Source organism: Pongo abelii, chromosome 3 (assembly GCF_028885655.2).
Source record: "Pongo abelii isolate AG06213 chromosome 3, NHGRI_mPonAbe1-v2.0_pri, whole genome shotgun sequence".
Classification (NCBI taxonomy): Eukaryota; Metazoa; Chordata; class Mammalia; order Primates; family Hominidae; genus Pongo; species Pongo abelii.
In genome coordinates this window covers 91,351,864-91,374,375 of record NC_071988.2, presented here as the reverse complement: position 1 = coordinate 91,374,375, position 22,512 = coordinate 91,351,864, and the positions used below count along the sequence as shown (strand labels likewise).

The window sequence follows — 22,512 nt, the reverse complement described above, 5'->3', positions numbered from 1 at the left end:
AAAAAACAGCCTGCATTGCCAAGACAATCCTAAGCAAAAGAACAAAGCTGGAGGCCTCACTACCTGACTTCAAACTAGACTACAAGGCTACAGTAACCAAAGCAACATGGTACTGGTACCAAAGCAGATATATAGACCAATGGAACAGAACAGAGGCCTCAGAAATAATGCCACACATCTACAACCATCTGATCTTTGACAAACCTGTCAAAAACAAGAAATGGGGAAAGGATTCCCTATTTAATAAATCATGCTGGGAAAACTAGCTAGCCATATGTAGAAAGCTGAAACTGGATCCTTCCCTTACACCTTATACAAAAATTAATTCAAGATGGATTAAAGACTTAAATGTTAGACCTAAAACCATAAGAACCCTAGAAGAAAACCTAGGCAATACCATTCAGGACATAGGCATGGGCAAGGACTTCATGACTAAAACATCAAAAGCAATGGCAACAAAAGCCAAAATTGACAAATGAGATCTAATTAAACTAAAGAGCTTCTGCACAGCAAAAGAAACTACCATCAGAGTGAACAGGCAACTTACAGAATGGGAGATAATTTTTGCAATCTACCCATCCTACAAAGCGCTAATATCCAGAATCTACAAAGAACTCAAACAAATTTACAAGAAAAACACAAACAACCCCATCAAAAAGTGGGCAAAGGATGTAAATAGACACTTCCCAAAAGAAGACACCTATGCAGCCAACAGACACACGAAAAAATGCTGATCATCACTGATCATCAGAGAAATGCAAATCAAAACCGTAATGAGATACCATCTCACACTAGTTAGAATGGCTATGATTAAAAAGTCAGGAAACAACAGATGCTGGAGAGGATGTGGAGAAATAGGAATGCTTTTACACTGTTGGTGAGAGTGTAAATTGGTTCAACCATTGTGTAAGACAGTGTGGCGATTCCTCAAGGATCTAGAACTAGACTTACCATTTGACCCAGCAATCCCATTACTGGGTATATAGCCAAAGGACTGTAAATCATGCTACTATAAAGATACATGCACATGTATGTTTATTTGACACTATTCACAATAGCAAAGACTTGGAACCAACCCAAATGTCCATGAATGATAGACTAGATTAAGAAAATGTGGCACATATACACCATGGAATACTATACAGCCATAAAAAATGATGAGTTCATGTCCTTTGTAGAGACATAGATGAAGCTGGAAACCATCTTTCTCAGCAAACTATTACAAGAAGAGAAAACCAAACACTGCATGTTCTCTCTCATAGGTGGGAATTGAACAATGAGATCACTTGGACACAGGGTGGGGAACATCACACATTGGGGCCTGTCGGGGGGTAGGGGGCTGTGGGAAGGATAGCATTAGGAGGAGTACCTAATGTAAATGATGAGTTGATGGGTGCAGCAAACCAGCGTGGCACATGTGTACCTATGTATCAAACCTGCACATTGTGCACATGTACCCTAGAACTCAAAGTATAATAATAGTAAAAAAATACACTTCAACTAGAACAAACATGCTAAAAGATTGATAGGAATATGCTGAGTATATCGAGTGATGAGTTAGAAAATTTCTGGAGCTATAAGAAAACTGTTAAAAATTAAATAAAAATCCTAAACTTAAAATTTTAAAAAACTGGATGTATTTATTAGATGATATCAGTAGCAGAAGCAGATTGGCTCTAATAGAAGAAAGGATCTGTGAAGTTGAAGGTAAATGGAAATTTTCAAACTGAAGTGCTCAGAAAATATAAATCAACAAAGGCTCAATGACCTAAGAAATAGTGTCAATTAATCCAATACACATGCAATTGGAGTTGTAAGAAGGAGAGAAGAGAAAAAAATGAAGCAGAAAAATAGTCAAAGAAGTACTGATGAAACTTTTCCAATTTTTATCAAAACCAATATGCAGATTCAGAAAGCAAAGTGCACACCTAATATGATTCCTACAAAATTAGCCACACTTAACTCTCCTAGAGTCAAACTGCTGAACACCAAAGAGACAGAGAAAGTCATAGAAACAGCTCTAGAAAAAGATACACTGCATACAGGGGAATATCAATATGAATGGCAGGTGACTTTTTATCGAAAACATTAGAAGCCGGAAGATAATGTTAGAACAATTTTCAAGTGTGGAAAGAAAAAAAGTCAGTCAACTTAGAATTTTATATTAAAAAAATCTATAAAATGTGGACATAATAAAGGCATTTTTTGATAAATAAAAAATGGGGGAATTTATAGCCATCAGATGCAAACTAAATAAATTTTGGAGACATTTCTTGATATAAAAGGGATATTATAGTGGATGAAATCTCAGACATATAGGAAGGAAGAGCACTGAAATTGGTAAATATGTAAGTAAATATATTTTTTCTTTTAAAAATTATTTAAAAGTTATATGTAGAAGTAGTACACTTCAAAAAACATGTTATACTAATGACTGATAAGCGTAGAAACAAATATAACACAATTAGTCATCAGGATAATGCAAATTAAAACCGTGAGATGCCTCTTTGAACATTTTAAAATAAAACATGGAATCCAGAACTATTTAATAGATGAGACTATAAATATGCTGAGATACAGATTTAGGAGCCAGTACCTTTTTGTAAATCATATTAAAGTCAAAATGGAAATGTTCATGTAGCAATTTAAAAAAAATCGATGCAGTGATTTTTTGAGAGAGAGAAGAAAAGAGGACTGAGGTCAACCTGTATGAAGGTTAACATTTAAGGGATGTGTGACAAAAGAGGAATTTATACAAACAATTTTAAGAAAAGACAATTCTATAATAATTGTGGGCCAGAAATGAGAGGAACTGGAACTCTTATTCACTCCTAATAAGGGTATAAAATGGAACAGCCACATTAGAAACTATTTAGCAGTCTCTTGTAACGTATACATATCCTTTGAGTTAGACCTATGTCTTGGTATTTACTTAAGAGATATGAAAACATGTGTTTACAAAAAAGTGTACAAGAATGTTCATTGCAGCTTTATTTCTGTTATCCAATAATTGGAAACAACTCAAATGTTCAACAATAGGAGAATGGATAAAGAAAATGACATATATTAATGCAATGTGATATAACACTTAAGCAATAACGTGAATGAATCACAAAAGCACTATGTTGAGGAAAGGAAGCCAGACACGAAAGAATATATCATATATGATTTAATTTATATAAAAACCCAGAATAGGCTAAATTAATATATGTTGATTGAAATATGAAAATAGTTGCTTGGCATGAGAGTGGGGAGACTAGATTGATTGGAGAAGAGTATGAAAGAAGTTTATGGGGTGTTGGAGATGTTCTGTATTTTGATGGGGTGATGGTTACAAAATACATACATTTTTCACACTACACACTTAAAATGTCTTCATTTGAAAGTATTACTCTATCAGGCTATGCTGATAGATTGAATATAGATGTAATGGAGGAGTTAAAGTCATGCATGGATTCTATACTTCATTCTTTTTTAAAAATTTTACTTTAAGTTCTGTGATACATGTGCAGAGCATGCAGGTTTGTTGCATAGGTATACATGTGCCATGGTGGTTTACTGCAGCTATCAACCTGTCATCTAAGTTTTAAGCCCCACATGCATTAGGCATTTGTCCTAATGCTCTCCCCTCTCCTTGCTTCCCACCCCCAACAGGCCCCTGTGTGTGATGTTCCCCTCCCTGTGTCCATGTGTTCTCATTATTCAACTCCTACTTGTGAGTGAGAACAGGTGGTGTTTGGTTTTCTGTTCCTGTGTTAGTCTATATTTTATTCTTGAACTAATGCTGTTTTATTTAGATAGGAAACATCCAGTGGAGAATAGTTGGTAGGGAAAGTTTTGAGAATTACCAAATGTAAGCAATGCTGATTTTAGAGAAATTATTCTAGATTGAAAGCCAGGTCTGATGAAACCCAAAATCTCTAACTTATTCTCTACAGGATGCTGCCTCCCCCAAACAAGCATACACTTTCCTATCCTTTTGAGTAAGGACAGACACCTCTCTATGTAACTGTGTCATATTAGGAATAAGCACTTTATGATATCTGCCACCAAATAATTTTGATTGTCATGAGAATGTCTCAGGAGGAAACTGACTAAATGGACCTTAGGGAAATGAAGAGATGACATGTCAAATCTAGGTACTTATTTTACTTCATCAGTTCCAATCACAAGACTCATCATACAACCAATGACAATATACATATCTTCATGGGTACTGCCATTTTCCAGAGGCATCATTTACTAATGCAATTATCCAATTGATTTAATGATACTAGCTTCATTCTCAGTGTTATTATATTCCATATTATACAATGATAGGATATTTGAAAAGACATATAATTTTGTAAGACAAGATTCATTACATGATTGTATTATTTTCTATGACATATTTAAAGAGTTTAATAACATTTATAAGTAAAAACAAATTTAGGAGAAGAGTCAAGATATTTCATGTATTCCAGAGAACTGATACTAGCATTGAGGAAGCTAATAGCCTAAAATTATATCCAAGGCATGGCCACATCTTTTTCCCTGAAAAATATAATAGAAAAGCATTTTAATATCATTGGACTTATTTGCATAAAACATCCTAGATATCTTACAAATTGCTTATTAAAGAAATAGAAAGCTGTTCTTTCACTGGCATTCATACATACACAAAAAAGATCATAAAATACTGAAATCTCTTTAGTATTTCTTACTGAATAACTTGATTTGCCTTGTACAATGTAGTACATTAGTGAGGAGGCTTTCCTAAAGAGGTATTATTACTATTCACTCAGTTATGTTTTTATAAACTTTTTTCATCTGAAGAATGCTGAGTGCTCATTTTTATGGAAGGAGAGATCAAAAGAGGCTCAAAGGCAGCAGGGAAGAGATTTCAAAAACTTTGTCTTTTAGTTTGCCCTTCAAGTTAAATTGTTTGCTTTTCAGTGTATGTTTTTACTTTTTGGTGCTGTTCCCAGACTGCCCTTCTATCAAACTCCTGTTGTAGCCTCATAGCCAACCAAGCTGATTAAAACAGGTAATTAGTTCAAGATTATGTCTGATATAAAAGTCATGGAATTTGAAATTTTCTTTTCATTGTACAATTTCTTTATCATTTTGAGATTTTTATTTTATTTCAAACTAATACAGATATATTCGAATTATTACAATGTTTAGCTTGCAAACTGAAATGATGATTTGGGAGAATTGATTCTGTATAGAGTGTCTATAGAATGTCTTTTATAATGGACCTAGCATATCTACTATTTGTGTTTTCAGAGAGTATACCAAACTTATAGTATAGGCAGACATGATTCTCAAAATTTAATTTTGTTTTTAAAAATTGTTGAAGTCTATAATTATTATTAATTTTACAGGTATATATAGCTAACTTGTTTTTATAACTACTTTGGTAAGAACTCCATTAGCTCCTCTGCCAACTTTTTTGTTTTGTCTTCTTATGTAGAAATTGTCGTGGCACCTAATGCTTGACTTTGGCAAATACCTACCAAAATCTCTGAATGATCAGGGCAACTTCTTACGGTTCCCTTAGGCTATCAGTCTTGGCCTAGTGAGAAAAGGACATTCATAGGAAGCTCTTATTAAATTGAAATTAAATTATATTCTGATTAATTGATTATCAAAAACAACTTTTGGCCACCTTATTCAGAGTTAAGACTACATATTTTTCATTAGTTATCTTCTTAATTTCACGACTAAGTCCTATAAATGGAAGCATTAATTTTATCACTGTATTTTTTCATTAGACAATTTTTTACATAAAGTGAAGTTTTCCTGACTCTACCTTCTCTTCTGGGAGCTCTGGGGTAAGAGTTCGGTCTATAGCAGAAGTGAAAACATTGGTTGTGCTGGGTTTTGGTGAAGTTGAGGGCATGAAAACTCCTGCATTGTCATGTCTAAAGTTGATCACTTCTTTTTGTAAATATGGTATCTCTTCTCCTGTTGACTATAGAGAATGAGAATGAAAACAAAGTTGTCATAAGTTCAAGAAGGCCACAATTGGGAAGAATGTAAAGCAACAGGACTGAGATGCAACACAAGCATTATATTAAAAAAATAAGTTGCTATTATTAGTTTTTTTAGATTATAAGCTACATAAAAGACCATGAATATATACCAGCAAACGTTAATTATCTCTTAATATCTGCTTTTAAATAAAGGTACATCAAAGAGTACCTGGCATAGCATACTGAAAAATATTGATGAATTGAGTAAGAGTAAACTGAATCTTCACTGGCAAAATATTGGAAGAAGAAGAAGAAGAAGCAAAAATTATTGATGGAATTACAACAGAGTTGATATTAAAATGAACATTAGTATAGTAAGTTGTCAACTGTTGATTTCCAGTAGCAGGCAAAGTGTTGTAAGGAATCTTACCATCACAGCAATTTCAGGATCTGTGCCTAGTTGGGTATCAAAAGCTAGTTGCTGCTGTCCTCCTGGTATAGCCTAAAAACACAAAACATTTCAAAAAGTCTAAATCAGTGACCTATGAAAATATGCTCTTTGGCCACCCAGAGTACCAGAGTAGTAAAACACTCCCAAACTTCTTAAATTATTTTGCTAAAAACAGAAATAATAGTTTAATTCTTGCTATTAGAGAACTGGCTTGACATCTCACCTCTGCTTCTGTTCTGGAAGTGCTACTTTCTAACATTCTCTGCTAGGACCAGGTGCTTACCTGTTGAGCATAAACAATTCTACAGAACACCAACATCAGACAAGAGTGGAAAAAAACCAAGACAACTTCAAAATTTTTTCTAAAGTAAGGTCACCGTACAAGTCTTGAAAATACCAGGTGTTCTCACATCTTGGCTAATATGAGCGACTGATGCTTCTTTACCCATTAAAGCTTTCACCTTGCCTCCACTATCCTTGCCTTAGAGGAATGAGCTTTTAAAACAGTCATAGAGCTACCCTACTTTTGAGAATAGCCACTGCAGAGTGAACCACCACTTCTTTGCAATCTTCCCCAAATTACCTAAAAGAAGCCCAAATCGTGTGAGAAGTCATTCTAATACTTTCCTATTAAGACACCCAAGAATCCCCACTTGTGTGTTCTCCTCCTTGTACTGAGTGGATACATACAATTTTGTTCAGAGGTGCTCTCCTGGTCATCTTTGGCTGAAGGGCATTGATAGATTTAGTAGACAATGAAGCAAGTAGTTTCAAAATATTTTTTAATGAAAAATATGCATTTACTTACAGGTTCTGCTAGTTGTGGAATGTATCCAAATTGAGCGTAGAATGGTATCTGTCAGATTTTTAAAAAAATGTATTATATTTTCTGTGATTATTCTTGTCATAAGTTTGCAGTAAATGATTACTTAAACTTACATATCTTTTTATATAAATTAAAAGCATTTTAAAAATTTGTATGTTCCAGTAACTAAAAGTTAATTATTGTTAAATTAGCAAGAATCTTTTTAATACCATATCATTTCTAGGATAAAACGCTCTCTTTCCCTTTAAAGCAACATGACAATTAGAATTAATTCTTCCAGTTTTTTAAAGCATAATTCTGAGTTTTCTCTAATTTGTAATGCCAGGTTTTAGAGTTATGATTAAACTAAAAAAAAGACATTTTCATTCTAACAGGAAGGATGTTAATTATATATGAGCCACCTGAATTTATGTTAGAATTCTAAAAATTTATTTCAGTTTCACAAAATTTAATATAATGGTATCTAATTGTATCTCAAAATCCAGTGACCAAGTATATCTTTCATCAAGGTAGCTAATATTTTTGCCATTTACTATTTTTAAATAGTAACCACACACACATATGTGGAAAGGTGGATGCTAGTAAATTTTAAATGTGAGAAAACTTCACTTTTCGAGGTTATTCAGCTTTTTGGCCTTGATTCTATTGAAGTCCACTTACTGATTTCATTGGCTAAAAATCCAGCCCTGGAATATTACCAAATAAGTTTACACAAATGATTTATAGCAGAGAACACTGTATCTACCCTCTTATGCCTATCTGTTTCATGCTGTTGAGTGTTTGCATTAAATATACTCAGAAACTTTTTTTCTATGGTAATATACCTTATTTTCTCTATTTTCAAGTGGAACTAGTAGGATTAAAATAAAACATTTGCAGTACCTGCTCCTCATACTGCTGCTCTCTTGTTTGTTGAGGTGACCTTGGAACTGTTTGCTGAGGTTGTTCCCAGGGTAGGAGCATGTAAACTGGATAGTATTGAAACATCTACTTGTAAAAAGAGAAGTATACAAGAGATTCCATTAAATCAGCATAGGACATACTTTTTATCTTCTAATGTCAATTTTATTTAAAAGCTGGTTTATGTCTAGCAGCTTTTTATGATTAAATACAAAGCAAATAGATGAAGAATCCCTTCCCAAACTTTGGAAACAACTTGTATCCCAGGTAATACTGGACTTGTTTTTTAAGCTTGCTTGGTCAAACACATTTAGGAAATAGTGGGTTGAACTAAGCAAAAGAGCTTTTTTTTTCAAAGGACATCTTGGAAACTTTATATACAAATTACTTTGCAAATACCTAAGTGAAAGATAGCCTATGTAGCACTTTCCCTGTATTTTTGAGAATCATGATTCTGCAGAATGTGGTATTAGACGTTTTGCCATAATAAATGAAATTCTATGAATGTATTGCATTTAAGAATTGCTACTTTATTAAAACAATCCATATATATTTTAGGATATTTGGTAAATCAAGACATAGACAAGTAACAAATGAAATCATCTGAAACGTCACCACCTACATTGCCATGTGGCTTCCATTTATATTATTGCCTTCTACTTATATGTCTGTGTCTGTTTATTTGTGTATGTGTTCATAGAAAATGAGAATCTTAGTACATATGGTAATTTTTGTATGCTGTTTTGTTTATTTGCATAAAGTAAGAGATTGTATTAGACATGAGAGTTAAAAAAAAAAACAACTAGGGTTTCAGAAGGATTATATTTTGTGCAAGCATTCTTAATCCTGGCTAAGAATCAAAACCACATTTGAGCATTTTAGAAGATGACCAAACTTAACATCTATTCATGGGGTACTGATTCACTGGGGTAGGGTTCAGAGATTTGTAATTTTCAAACTTAACACCAGAGATTCTAATGTAAAGCCAGGGTGGAGAGCTACTGGTTTCGTGATTAAAGAAGGAGACAGAAGGGGTGGAGAATTGTATTCCAACTCAGCTATTTACTTTCAATGGGATTGGGAATTTGATCTCATTAAGACTAGGTTTCTTGATTCTTAAGATGCAGTAATTCTAGGTATACATCTAATTCTTTAGATGCTTGTGTCATAAAATGAGATAATGTCTAGAAGTAACTTTTGTTTTATAATGGAAGAGGATGTGGGACAAAGTTATTTAGTTATAATTACAGTAGAGCCAAATGCTGTAACTTTTTATGAAAAGGCCAATATTCTGCGATGAATAATATAATTTATTTATAATACTGTTTCTTTGAACCCAGAATATTATAAAATTAATAATCCTGATATTTATAGGGTTTTCCATATTAATATGATGATTATACTAGTTTGCATTCATTTTTTAAAAGATTATCCTATTTAATGGAAAAAATTATCATTTGATTGTAATATGGATTCAAGTTGGAAATGTGTAAGAAGCTTAAAATGTTTTGAGCAGAATTTCATAACAGCCAAATAACATGGGCAAGTGTTTCTTATCTCTACATCATATCATATATTATCAGCTTAGTGCGTCTCCTTCTGAAGCAAAATTTAAAGTTGGATGAAGTCAGCCCATGGTATTTCTCTTGAGTTTTTCTCAACTTCCAGCACTTTGGATGCAGAGAGGACATGACCTGGGGCTTACTGAGCTCTTTTACTCTCAACATAGCAATGCCCTGGAAATTCAGGGGTCTTGGAGACTCTACTTAGCTGCCTGTCCTTAAGGAGTTGTTAAGTGAGCCCAACGTCAACAAACTGACACTAGCCCAGCAGTGATGTTATCTAGACAGTGATACCATTATATAGGTTTTTATAGCCTTGCTATAGGAGTCAGAGGTAGAAATAGAAAGCATTGTGGAGAGTGTATGTAGCCATCTCTATGGGCAGTGTTGTTATATCCATTTACCTGTCCTTGCTCTTGAGGCATTTTGAAGGAGAATACATAGGGTATCACCTGCCAAAAAAAAAATTATATAAAAATGTATGCTTGACTTTGTTATTTAAAAATCCCTGAGCTGCTTTTCATAGAGCTAGCCATATAAATTTATCATTTGTGTTAACAAGTTTCCACGACAAAAAGTCATCTGTTACATGTGCTGACATAAACTGCCTTTTATTGAAGTTTTCCTATCTTATCCTAGACTTGTTTTTAACTTTTTTGGCTTGTTGCTGTATCCTAGAGTAGCTGATTTAAATGTTTTTTGTCTTAGAAATCAGAAAATATAAGAAAGAACTTACTTACAGTGATGGTAGAAACATATAATGAGAAAAAATATTGTTCAAAAACCCCTGCCTATTTCAAAGCTGATTCATATTCATTGTCAGATTAAACATGCAGTTCTCTCTCCTCAGAACAAAATGAAAGAGGCCTGACTTACGTGATTGGGGCCTGGTTGTGTCTGAGGCGGTGTTTGAAGCTGTAAGGGGTCAACTTGGCCTGCCTGGGCTCCTTGGGCAAAACTGGCCTGTCCTGGGAAGGGTATCTGATTTGGGAACAATCCAGCAAACTGGTCTAGAGCTGATAAAGAGAATTGGGAGAGTCCTGGAATTTGAGCCTGCTGCTGCTGTTGTAAAATTCTAGAGAAAGGTGGAATCCATGAATTAAGTGGGCCCTAAAAAGACACAAAGGAAAGAAAGCATGTTCCCTTCGTGCCAAAAAGAATTTAAAAGTCCTGAGCAAGAAAGAGACAAAATACAAACAATTTCTATAGTTCCAATGTTGCAACATAAAAAAGGACAGCATCTTGATTCATTTTGAACCAAGCAAATAATACGAAGCAAATGCTAAATTCCCGATGGCCATGAGAAATATGGGGCAGGATAAGGTTGATAAAAGAGCCCAACATCTGCATATACCACACTGGTTTTAAACCTTCTGTATTTTCCCCTACCTTAACCCTAAACCCCTCAGCCTGCTCTTACTGGTTAACTGGGCATGACTTTGTGTAAAATAATTACTTTTAACTATCTCATAATTGTGAGAATTAGTGCCTGGCATATACCAAGTTCTTAATAAATAAATGTTGTTCAAATTACAGTTTTTACTTTAATCTTCAAACAAATGGCCACTAGAACATATGAGACAAATTCATAACGTTAAAAATTGAGATTTCCAAAATAGAATCAGGAAACATTTTGTTTTCTTACCAAATAACATAAATAAGCAATAGGAAAATATTCCCCATAAAGTACTTATTGAAATGGAGGTACCTGAAGTTGTAGTGGCAAAAGTTGACCATTATTAAGATTAAGAAGTAACTAGAAAAAGAAAAATAATATGAAATCAAGATTACTACACACTAAAATGAGTAGGAACAATGTTTACTGCAAATATAGCACAAGTCATAGCTGGTTGCTCAATTTCTTGTTCGAAGTGGAACATTTTCTCACTAGGCTAACATTAAATTACAGTGATTAGAAGTTAGATTTAAAACAAGGTTGGGATTTAACAACCTCTCCTCTGTTGGGTATGAGATTGCACAACGTTAACACATTCCAGTGGTTTAGTCATTTTATGTTTTTAAACACCTATATACACCTGTGTTAGGTGTTATTAGAACAAAAAGATATAAACAATATTGTATTTGGCTTTGAAGAATTAACAATCAAGCAAGGGAAGCAGAATAATATTTTAGAGGTAACCTGTTATATAATCAAATATGAACATTAGAAATGTGCTTGGATATACATAAAAGCAAGTGGAGAGGAACACAGTATAAATTAAATGATGACTTCTATCTCTTCCCACTTGATTTCCATTAAAAAAAGGAGGAGATTGTTTTAATTATTTAAACTAACCTCATTGCTATTGCTGGCAGACATAAGACGCTGTGGGATAAGCTAAAAGTAAAAATGAAAAAAAAATCAGAAATAGTAAAAAGAAGGGATTGTTGAAGGTTTAACACAATGGGACTAGTAGTGCCATAAAATCACTTACTGGGGCTGACAATGTGGCTCCCAGGAATCCAAGAAGAATTATAATTTTCATTTTCGTATGATATATCTAGAAAATAAGTTGTGATCTTTAGCTTTATAAAGACATTACTTAAAATTCATGACAAAATAATTAGTATTGTTCAATCAAAGGAATAGCTGGGTGAATTCTATAGTATTTACTTACATTTTGCAATTTAAAATTTAAAAAGTTATATTTGTAAATTTCTATGATACAACTCTTTATTTTCTCTCAGACAAGCTGTTTATAAAGACCAAAGTTGATTGCTTGTCATTTTAGCTTGAACAAAAGACTCATTTGGAGACATATGATGTGGTTGAATGCATTAAAGAACAAGATGATCTGCTCCTAGTGCTGCTCTACAAGGAGAGGAGCAGGCCCATCAGACCATGGGAGTTCGTGACTAAGGCTAACCAACTAGGGACTTATTATTGCAGCAATTTTAACGTCTATGTTGAAAAGTACTTCAATAGAGATTTGACAATACCAGTCCAATACCAGATAATTTCCACTTAGTAGCCTAATAACAGAATAATATACTAGAACTAAGCAACTGAGTCAATGTTTTTGTAATTTATGGCAATAGATTATAAAACTAAACTGTGATATTGATTTATGGTGTAACCTGTTTAAGTATATTTCTCTTGTCTTCTAGATGTGAAACTTTTTTCCCTGCTTAAAATCATTGACCTAATTAAGCATTTAGGGTGAACTTGATAGTCTATCCTGCAGAGTTCACTGATTTTGGTTCTTCAAATTATAAAAGCAAAGATTTGATATCTTACCTTACTCCTGGACCTATAAAGAAAAATTTGAACCATGCAAGATCTGTGTTCTTTTCCTCTCTCAGCTCTACTGCTTGGTGCTTCTCTTAAATTTTAAAACTCATCTTTAGAAAAAAAGGACCAATCATTGTTCAAAAAGGACCAGTGATTCAGTGGGTTTCAGACAATGGCTTAGCTAATAACCTCTTTCCTAATCATTTAGGTGGTATATGGATTCCCACACTTTTAGTAATGTTATTAAATTATCCCCTGAGAAATGTTTTCCTGTGATCATTTCTGGCTTCTGGTTTGGTTATGAGTAACTCTCCTAGAATAATTCTCCTAGAATAATTCTATTCTACTCTTTTATAATTCTTAAACTGGATACCCTAATTGAATAAAACTGGGTACTCTAACTGAATAAAAGTTAATATCTTTAATAAAGCCAAGGATAAATTGGGTGATTATTTTTACTTCAAGGGCGAAATACAGAATTGTTAGAAGTCATAGGTCTGAAAAGCAAAACTTCAAAGCCTACTTAGCAGAATTCTTTGCTTTCTCAACGCTGGGCTAAGTAAATGTGGGCTAGTTTCCTTTAGATTTTGACCTTGAAAACATCAATTAATCTCCCTCTACTTACTGAATGCAATCCTTAAAAAATTGCTAAATTTCCATGTGTCTATGAAATGTATTTCTATATGATCATGTTGCTTGAAATAAATAATTTAATAAGTATAAAGCATGATGTCCTACATTTTAAAAAATAGCTGTGAATACATGTTTTTATTGAAAAATGTTTTTGTTATTTATTTTAATATTCAAAATACAACTATTACTCTCTGCACATTGTTATTATTTAAGTTTCCTTCATAATGGGAGTTTTGTGTTTATTTGTAGTTTTTTGTTGTTAATATCGACTCCCCTCTAATAGATAGTTCAGGATCACAAGTGTTTTGACAATGTATTATCAATTAATTTTTATTATGGATAGAGTTCTTTTTAGCTAACTTAATCTTGAGCAACCCATGATAGTCTTATGCAGGAAAACAAAATTATTGCCTTTTAATAAATTTGTCTTTTTTGGTAGGATGAGACAGAGCTTGCATGGCTCATTAATACTAAAATAATTATACTATTTGTTGTTTATCTAGTCAAAAAATCTGAGTACATAAATCATTAGTTAGAATAAAAAGACATTTTTCTTTACTAAAGAAGAAAACCCACCACTAGGACTTTATATCTATTAGAAAGTATTAAATTGAATTAAGTTTAGCCTAAAGCTGCCTCCATACATATTTTAAGTTTGACCTACAGATTTCTTATACCAGTGAACTGTAACCTAATGATGTTAAACAAACTGTAACCTACTGTTTTAACAAGAAGCTGAGTGACAGCCAGTCACAAGCAGCTAACTGTTCAAATGTGTTCAAATAAGGCAATCGAAGAGCTGCAACTCGTACCAACTCACTGTTTCTGTAATTCGTTTCCATTTTCTGTACACCGTTTTCCTTTTCTGTCCATAAATGTTATTTGACCACGTGGCGGCCCTGGAGTCACTCTGAATGTATTTTTATTCCAGGCTGCCTGATTTGCAAATCATTCTTTACTCGATTAAATTCTGTTAAATTTAATTTGCTGAAAGTTTTTCTTTTAGCAAAAGTAACTTTCCTGAGATTTGTGATAGCGGTCTTCTTAGATTAACTAAAAAATTAGAAAACCCTAGATATTAATGGCAGATTTAACTAAAGCTTAAACGTAAAGGTGGTTAATGTAACCAATTGTTGCCTGGAAAATGCAGTAGATTTGCTGAATGAGTGAACTAGGAGGAAGGTTGTGTATTGCATGATGATATATATTTACAATTAATGACTTTGGTCTATTCTGAATATTGTCAAATTAAATATACCATAAGCTCTCAGTCTCTTGAGAGACTATTTTCTACTGCAGGCTGCAGGGTCTTAGCCAGCTAACCCCACTACTGAGCCAGAAAATTGTCAAGACCAAGCACTGGAAAGGTCAGCAACTGGATTATAGAGTGAAAAACACAGTCAGTTTAAAAATTATTCTGTTGGTGAATTGTTTATCTAACTATATTCCTCAACTCTGGAGACAATTCGAAGACTTCCGTCATTGTGTTCTTTTTGTTTTTATTTTTCATTACCTGAGTATTTAAAGAAAAGCAATTGAAACTCTCCAGTTGTCCAGCAGTTGAAGTGAAAAAGAACAGGCTATGCTTTATTATCTGATAGCTTTCAAGAACCTGTGTCATTGGAGGCAAAGTTATCTCTAGCTAGGAGGGGAAGTAGCAAGGGACTCTAGTTCTCATCACGTTGTAGTGTGGATATTGTATATGTCTGTTTCTCCCATTCAACTAGGTTGAACATACTCATTATCTATTCCTGTGTCAGTCACAAAATAGGTATTCCACTAAGTTTTGTTAAATAAATGGTTTCTTCATTCAGGGAAGAAAAAAAGGTGGTATAATTCCAGAGCAATGGAAGTCTGTATGGATTAAGTTGCAGGGACCTAAGATGAGGAAATCCGGAACCTGATACCATCATTATAACTTCATTATTTTGGTTTAGTTCAATTACCAGAACACCAGACAACCCTCCATTCAAATAAAAGTACAAAAACATATTCTAATGCCAAGTACACATGACTGTTGAATTATGTACCATCTATATCTTTGTTCTGTTCCAATAACACAGATGATGAAAAGTAAACAACAGTGGTTTATAAATTAGTGCTTTCAAAATGTTATCCCTGCTTTCTTTTCCTTCAACTATCCTGAAAAATCAATCAAGGCTTAACAGAGTGCCATTGTAAAGCAGAGCAATGTTCTGTGGCTCATGACAATTGAATTTAAATTTTATCACTTCTTAAAATAATTTTCTTCCACTTGAGCTGTAATTTCCCGGAGACTTCTAATGATATATCAAGGTAGGCAAGACATGTATATATCACCCTCATGCTTCAACGAGAAAACCGAAGTACGGAAGGTTCAGTGACTTCATTCATTAATGAATTAGTTTATTTATACAAGAAATAGTTGTTGCACAACTTCTATAGTCCATATCCTTGCTAGGCATTCAGAACTTAGTGCTAAGGTTAATACAAATAGTTTTTACCTTCATGGAAATTACAGTTTTTTTTCACACTTTCAAAAGGTACCAGACTTGTGGCTAGAATTCAGGTCTTTTGATTCTCAATTATGTAGTTCTATCTCAAAGCACCCAGATGCCTAACTAGAGAGGAGAAAGACATAGAACCATAATAAAGACAATTAACAAAAAAATTATAACTTGAGCAGTAAATACAGAGAATCAGCAAGCTGTCAACTAAATCTCTTCTATTACATTGGGTGTTTTCTGTTAACTACCATGAGACTTTACTAAAGTAATCCCTTCTATTTGATATTGTACATTATTGGATACTAATCATCCCATGTCCACTATGACAGTATGTCCTAGCTTAGTAACTCTAGCTTGATGAGGTGAGTCTATTTTATTATATTTAAGATTTGTAGGTATGTGCATGTGAATTATGACTATAATTTCCAGGAGTGTTGACTTAGATATAAAGGTGTTAAGAAAAATAAAAGAATATACCTCTTCCTTTTATAAGAATGAATTCATAAGTTTCAGAGTAGTTGAGAGAGGCCAGCACACAGTTAAGTTTGGGCTAGAAATGATCAACTTTCTGCGATTCCCCGAAGTGTGGCAAGTCAAATATGTAATGGGAGACATGTCTCTCAAATACAGCTTGCTCTGGCCTGGGTGTAAATCAACATCCACTTTCTCTGAAAGTAATTTCTTTTGTCCCTTGACCTGAAAGGGTTTCTTTCTGTACTAAACCTCTATAATATTTATTTTGCCTTTTGATTTGTGAATTCCATCCTTGCCATTTTAATGACTCCTGCATCTGTTTCTTTGTTTGGGGCCTGCAATCAGTTTGGCCTTAACCCAGTTTTTGTACTACAACTTTTTGGAGAAACAAAACACATCATTAAACAAGTCAATTTTAAACAAAATTTTATGGTTCTAGTAACTTGCCTATGATTGATGTCATGAGGGAGGAAGTCTACAATGTTTGGCCAATATCAGGCTTTCTCCTCCTTCCCAAACATTTAGCAAAGCCCGTGGTATGGTGAGGGGACTCTCCTATGAATGTCCCAGTCAAGGGGAGTAATACATTGCCCAGTCTGCCTTAGTTCTCCCTTAGAATTCTGGTGATAATCTTTTTCCATTTTGTTACATTAAAAGTTTATCTCCTTGATAAGATGTTATGCTTTCTGACAGCAATGGATTTTATTCTACTCTTCAAAAAAATTGCTATAAAAAAACCAAAAACAAACAAACAAAAAACAAAAAAATTGGTATCTTGTCTGGTGAAACCCCGTCTCTACTAAAAATACAAAAAAAACACAAACAAACACAAAAAACAAAAAAATTGCTACCTTGTCTTTCTTTCTTATTCTCCACTCCTTTCTCCTTCCCTTTTTCCATTTGCTCTTCTTCCTTTTTCTCCTCCTTCTCTTCTTCTTCTGTTATGTCCTATTTCAATTATTTTCCTCTTCTTTTTTTTTTTTTTTTAAACCTGGTTTACAAAGTCCTCAGTGATCTGACCTTTGCTTTATTCTTCCACTTCATGACTTCTCATTCTTCTTCTTATTCACTAAGCTGCAACCCCACTAGCTTTCATTCTGAGTTTTGAATATGTTAAATGCATTGCTCTTTAAGGCCTTCTCACCTGCCGTTCCCTACGCCTGGAATGCGCTGCCTCCAGTTAGTGAGGGGCTGGTGGATTCTTATAATTTATATCTCATTTTAGGTATCACTCCACAGAAGAATGTTCCCAGATTACTCAATCTAGGGCAGCCGCTTCTATCATACTACCCTATTTAAGTTCTCTGCAAAGCATGTGTCACCATTTCATACTGATATATTCGTTTTATTTTTGAAATTTTAATTATAAAATATTCTTGAAAAAATCTAAACCATTAATTTCAAAGTATTGTTCAGGAGAATCCCCTTGCTTTCACCAACGCCTCTATTCTCAAATTCTATCCTTTAGGCAATGGTGTGTGATAAAACAGATCTCTGCCGAAAAAGGGGGCCCCAATTTATTCCATCTCCCAGTTTTTACAGCGTAAATACTCCCACCAGGGCCACATGATCTTTCTTATATAATGTAATGATACTAAAACCATAATTTATCTGGGGGGGGTGTAAGTATTTAGAGATATGTGAATCTAGCACATGTTTAGTGCCATACATCAGATTCTCGGCTATCTTTTCTACACACACTTTCTGAATTGATCCTAAGCATATGCAAAATATCATTGTCATCATACATTGAGGAAACTGAGACTCAGAGAGGTTATTTTCCCAAGGTAGCACAGTTCTCTAGTAATAGAACTCAGATTTGAACACAGTTCTGTTTCCAAAGAAAATATTTGTTTCAACACCATACTCTATAGGTTTTCACATAACCAAGACATTGGATAATTTTTTTCCATGCACTTTTAGGATATATTAAATAAACTTTATGACTCTCTTGATTAAACATTCTTTCTCATCATTTGTTGAAGATTCCCCATGTTTCTTGAATATTACTTTCAGTTGCAATAACTGCAACTACTTTTGTACCAACCTACTACAATCCCTGACATACATTCTGTAATAATCAGGATCTCCCAATTTCTGGATTTTCTGAGGTTTGTCTTGGACTGCTAGGACTTTTTAAAGACAGAAGTACTGAGCTACACTATTTCTGCTCCTCCAAAAGCCTTAAGAAACTCATTCTGATATGAGGAAATATATCCAGTATTGTTCCAATCTACAGGTTAAGTGCTCTAAGCTGAGATTATCAACCATGAAGGTCACCTAAGAATAGTGCTTATTGTTCAGGTCACATTTCAATGAAAGAAATTTTGTTTTCTCTATTCCTTTTCCAAGAAACTTTTCTACTTACAAAAACAATCATTTTAAACTACAAAAGCCAAGAACTTACAAACCAGTGCCACAGACAACGTTCCTCATTATGACTGCTTTCAGAAATGTAGGAACACTGTGAAAATACCCTATTGTATTTCAATCAAGTATCTGTTTCATTGGATATTTTAGAATAAGTAATTAGAATTCATTTTAAAATTACCAGTCAATTTGTGTTTTTATCAAATTAGAATTTTCTGTGATTTCTGATAAATGGTAATATTACTTGGAAAGGATTCTACTTTTTTTGAAATTAAGTTCATGAGTACATTGGAGGCCTCATCAAATTTTTAAATGTATGTACTATTGCAGAGCATATTCTTGCTCTCACATTCTTTCTTTTTCCATGTGTAGATATATATAAAGCATTACATTCAGCACCTTTTTCTGAATAATGATGTTAATTAGAATAGAAATAATGTACTGTTTATCTAACATGTAGATTGTATCAGGTATTCTTCTAAGTGCTTTATTTATGTAAATCAACTCAACTGTGTTAATCCTCAGCACAGTCTTGAGGTTTAGATATGATACTGATAGTTTCATTTTACAGGTGAGGAACATATGGCTCATTGAGATCAAAAACTCTCCCCAAAGTTACATGGTTAATGAGTTCCAGGATCAAGATTGGAACTGAGATGTGTTTAACTCTGAAATCTTCTACTTGACAATCATATTATGCTGAAACACATAATTTTAAAAGACCTATTTCATAACCTTCATGTTTACACTGAAAAAAAGTGTCACTTTAAAAAAATTTACTTGGTCAAATTGTGCTCTAGCATGGTTGATGGATGTGGACCTACGTTTGTATAAAAGTATTTTTCTTCTCTTGTATCCTATGTATGTAGAAGACTTGAATTAATTTAATCTTTATTGATAATTTATTATTAAAATATCTCCGTCATGCTTACTTTTCAATATCCTAGAAAATATTTTCTTATGTCTTTATTCATCAGGCAAAGATGAAAAAAATAGCGTCTTGGAGACAAATCAATTAAAAGTGCTACAAAGTAGTAACTCAGAAAGTATGTATGAATGTAAAAAATTACCAAGAAAGATTGGTAACTAATATCTGTAATGCAGACTAAAATAGTCCATGAATTTCTTTTATTTTATTTTTGTTGTTGTTTTGTTCTGTTTTTTTGAGACACAGTTTCATTCTGTTGCCCAGTTTCATTCTGTGCAATGGCACAATCTCAGCTCACTGCAACCTCCGCCTCCTGGGTTCAAGTGATTCTCCTGCCTCAGCCTCCCTAGTAGCTGAGTTTGCTGGCCTGCATCACCATGCCCGGCTAATTTTTTTATTTTCAGTAGAGATTGTGTTTTGCCATGTTGGCCAGGCTGGTCTCGAACTCTTGATCTCAAGTGATCTGCCCGCCTCAGCCTTCCAAAGTGCTGAGATTAGAGGTGTGAGCCACCACACCCGGCCTCAAATCATCCATGAATAAACATTATGTAATGATTTTCAAGATGTCTAAGAATGGATTATCTGTCTAAGCTCAGACTTTGAATAAGTGTTAGGTTGAAATGATTCTCTTAAAACCCAAGGTGAATGAGACATTTTGTGGGAAACGATTTTGAGACAGCTTGGTCTATTGGATTGCAAGGACAGCAGAAACAGCTTAACCACTTAGGCACTCTTTCTTCAGTAATTACTCATCTGATTCCTCTGGAACACACAATTTAATGTGTAGTCATGTTAATTATTTGTTCTGGTGAAGCATGCTCATTGGGTTTTCTTATTGTCGAAATAAGCAGTTTACATTTGCTTGGGTCCTTCACACACATTCTAAGCCCAGGATATGACAAATTTGGAATAAACAAGTAAACTCTCTAAGTAGAATTTTTAAAGACAGTTTTATTACTTTTGTATAAAATGTGTCTGTAAAGGAGTTTAAAATCACTTTACCTTGCATTATAAGAATAAAGTTCCTAGTTGTATATTTCATAAGTACTTCAGAGAACTGACTTTTAGATTCAAAGATTAGACGAACTTTAAGATAGAAATGCTTTTGGCATAGAGGGATACAGATTGAGTCCACAAAGGAATAATTGTGAAGATCTGCCCTGGGGTTTATTGTGAGAATTTAGGAGAATGTGTTTTAGAAACCTCTGGCAGTTCCATGGTGATATTAGGAAATACTTGGTAGAAGTTCCTAGAAAACAAATGCATTGCTCTTTTCCTTCAAATGTCAAAAACATCAAATAATTCAAGGACACATTCTACCCAATGATGCATGTGGGTTTGGGTAGGTATGTAAGTCATGAGGTTTCTGGGTGAATAACCACCACACAGCGCCAGGCCCAGCATAAACCCGAGACTGGCAAAAATAGCAGCTGCTCATGAAATATGATTGCAGTAAAATTTGTGAGTTACTATATCGCCTACATAACTGATAAAGCCTGAAGTTTGTAACTTATCAATGCTCTTTCGATAAAAACATTGTCAGGCGAGGAGCCCTGATGAAACAGAGGGTAGAGTGATTCATCAGAACAACAACTCCCATTAATGTGCAAATATAATAAATTTTCACATAAACAGTTTTCTACAACTACCTGCATTTATTGTGTAGATGGCATGTTGATAGCATGGCTTCACCATCAAAAAGTCTTAGATTTGAAATCTCACTTTGGGTCCTTATTAGCCATGCAACTTTGGGCAAGTTTATTATTTTCTCTGAACCTGTTCCCTTCCCTGTAAAATGATGCAAATATGTACTTATCTTCAGGGTATCCACAGAAACTATGTGCCATTGAATGAGAAAATGTATTTGCTCAGTGTGGTAATAGTTCTGAATAAAACATTCTAGGGGAAATCTGACACATCTTGATCCTTTAGGGAGAAGTCTCTAAGAGATAGAAGAAGTCTGAAAAAGCCTCCAAAACACATTCACATATATGTGACTTTCCACTTTAAATAAAAGTCACCAGCTTACATTACAAAAAGTTATTTAGGAAAACAAGTTAACTTTATCAGTAAAGGGTAATGCACAATCCCAAGGTACCTATGTGCCTATCCATCTGTTGTCTCACTTTTTTATTCAAAACTCCCTTGGTTTACTATAGATACTAGTTTTGCTAAACCTTGGTATCTCCTATTAGAATGCTGATGACTTCATTTCTTCAACCAGACATTATTTATTGAGCACTAGCAATAGCCCAGAGATATTGCATTCAGGGCACGTACAGTATAATAAATGAGAATTACGTATGAACAAATGAGTGTGGCACTCTTTGATGAAGGTAGAAAATAGGTAAGGCCATGTTGTGTTTGGATTGGGGATGGAGTGATGTGATAAAAGTATGGAACAGAAAATCCCTGAGTTGAGCCCTGAAGGAAAACTAGGATTTCACCAGGAAGACATGAGACAAATGCATGAGGCATGACATAATTTGATATTTTGTGGGATAATAACTAATTCAAGATAATTGGTACATAGGATACCTGTGGGAAATGAGGTATGGCCTGCAGTTAGAGGTCACATCACAATGAGTTTTCTAAGACAAATAAATGTGTCTGGATTTTATCCTGTTGGCAGCTGACATCAATTAAGCAAGGGAATCTATGCTGTTACTCATTAGTAATGCCTAACAAATATT

General features: G+C 33.9%; 1 protein-coding gene across 2 annotated transcripts; it reads right to left on the bottom strand.

Moving 5' to 3' along the window:
- Positions 1 to 4,129: 4,129 nt before the first annotated feature.
- ODAM (odontogenic, ameloblast associated) lies at positions 4,130 to 13,003 on the bottom strand. Of its 2 annotated transcripts, XM_002814825.3 has the most exons (12): positions 12,935 to 13,003; positions 12,132 to 12,197; positions 11,993 to 12,034; positions 11,405 to 11,452; positions 10,573 to 10,806; positions 10,101 to 10,148; positions 8,117 to 8,221; positions 7,217 to 7,264; positions 6,388 to 6,459; positions 5,795 to 5,956; positions 5,499 to 5,557; positions 4,130 to 4,533 (listed from the first exon to the last, which is right to left on the bottom strand). In XM_002814825.3, the coding sequence occupies exons 1-11, from the start codon at positions 12,968 to 12,970 to the stop codon at positions 5,528 to 5,530; spliced, it is 891 nt and encodes a 296-aa protein (XP_002814871.3). In that variant the 5' UTR covers positions 12,971 to 13,003; the 3' UTR covers positions 4,130 to 4,533; positions 5,499 to 5,527. The 2 variants fall into 2 exon arrangements, with proteins under 2 accessions (XP_002814871.3, XP_054409589.1); XM_054553614.1 differs by lacking the exon at positions 7,217 to 7,264.
- Between the last annotated feature and the right edge of the window lie 9,509 nt (positions 13,004 to 22,512).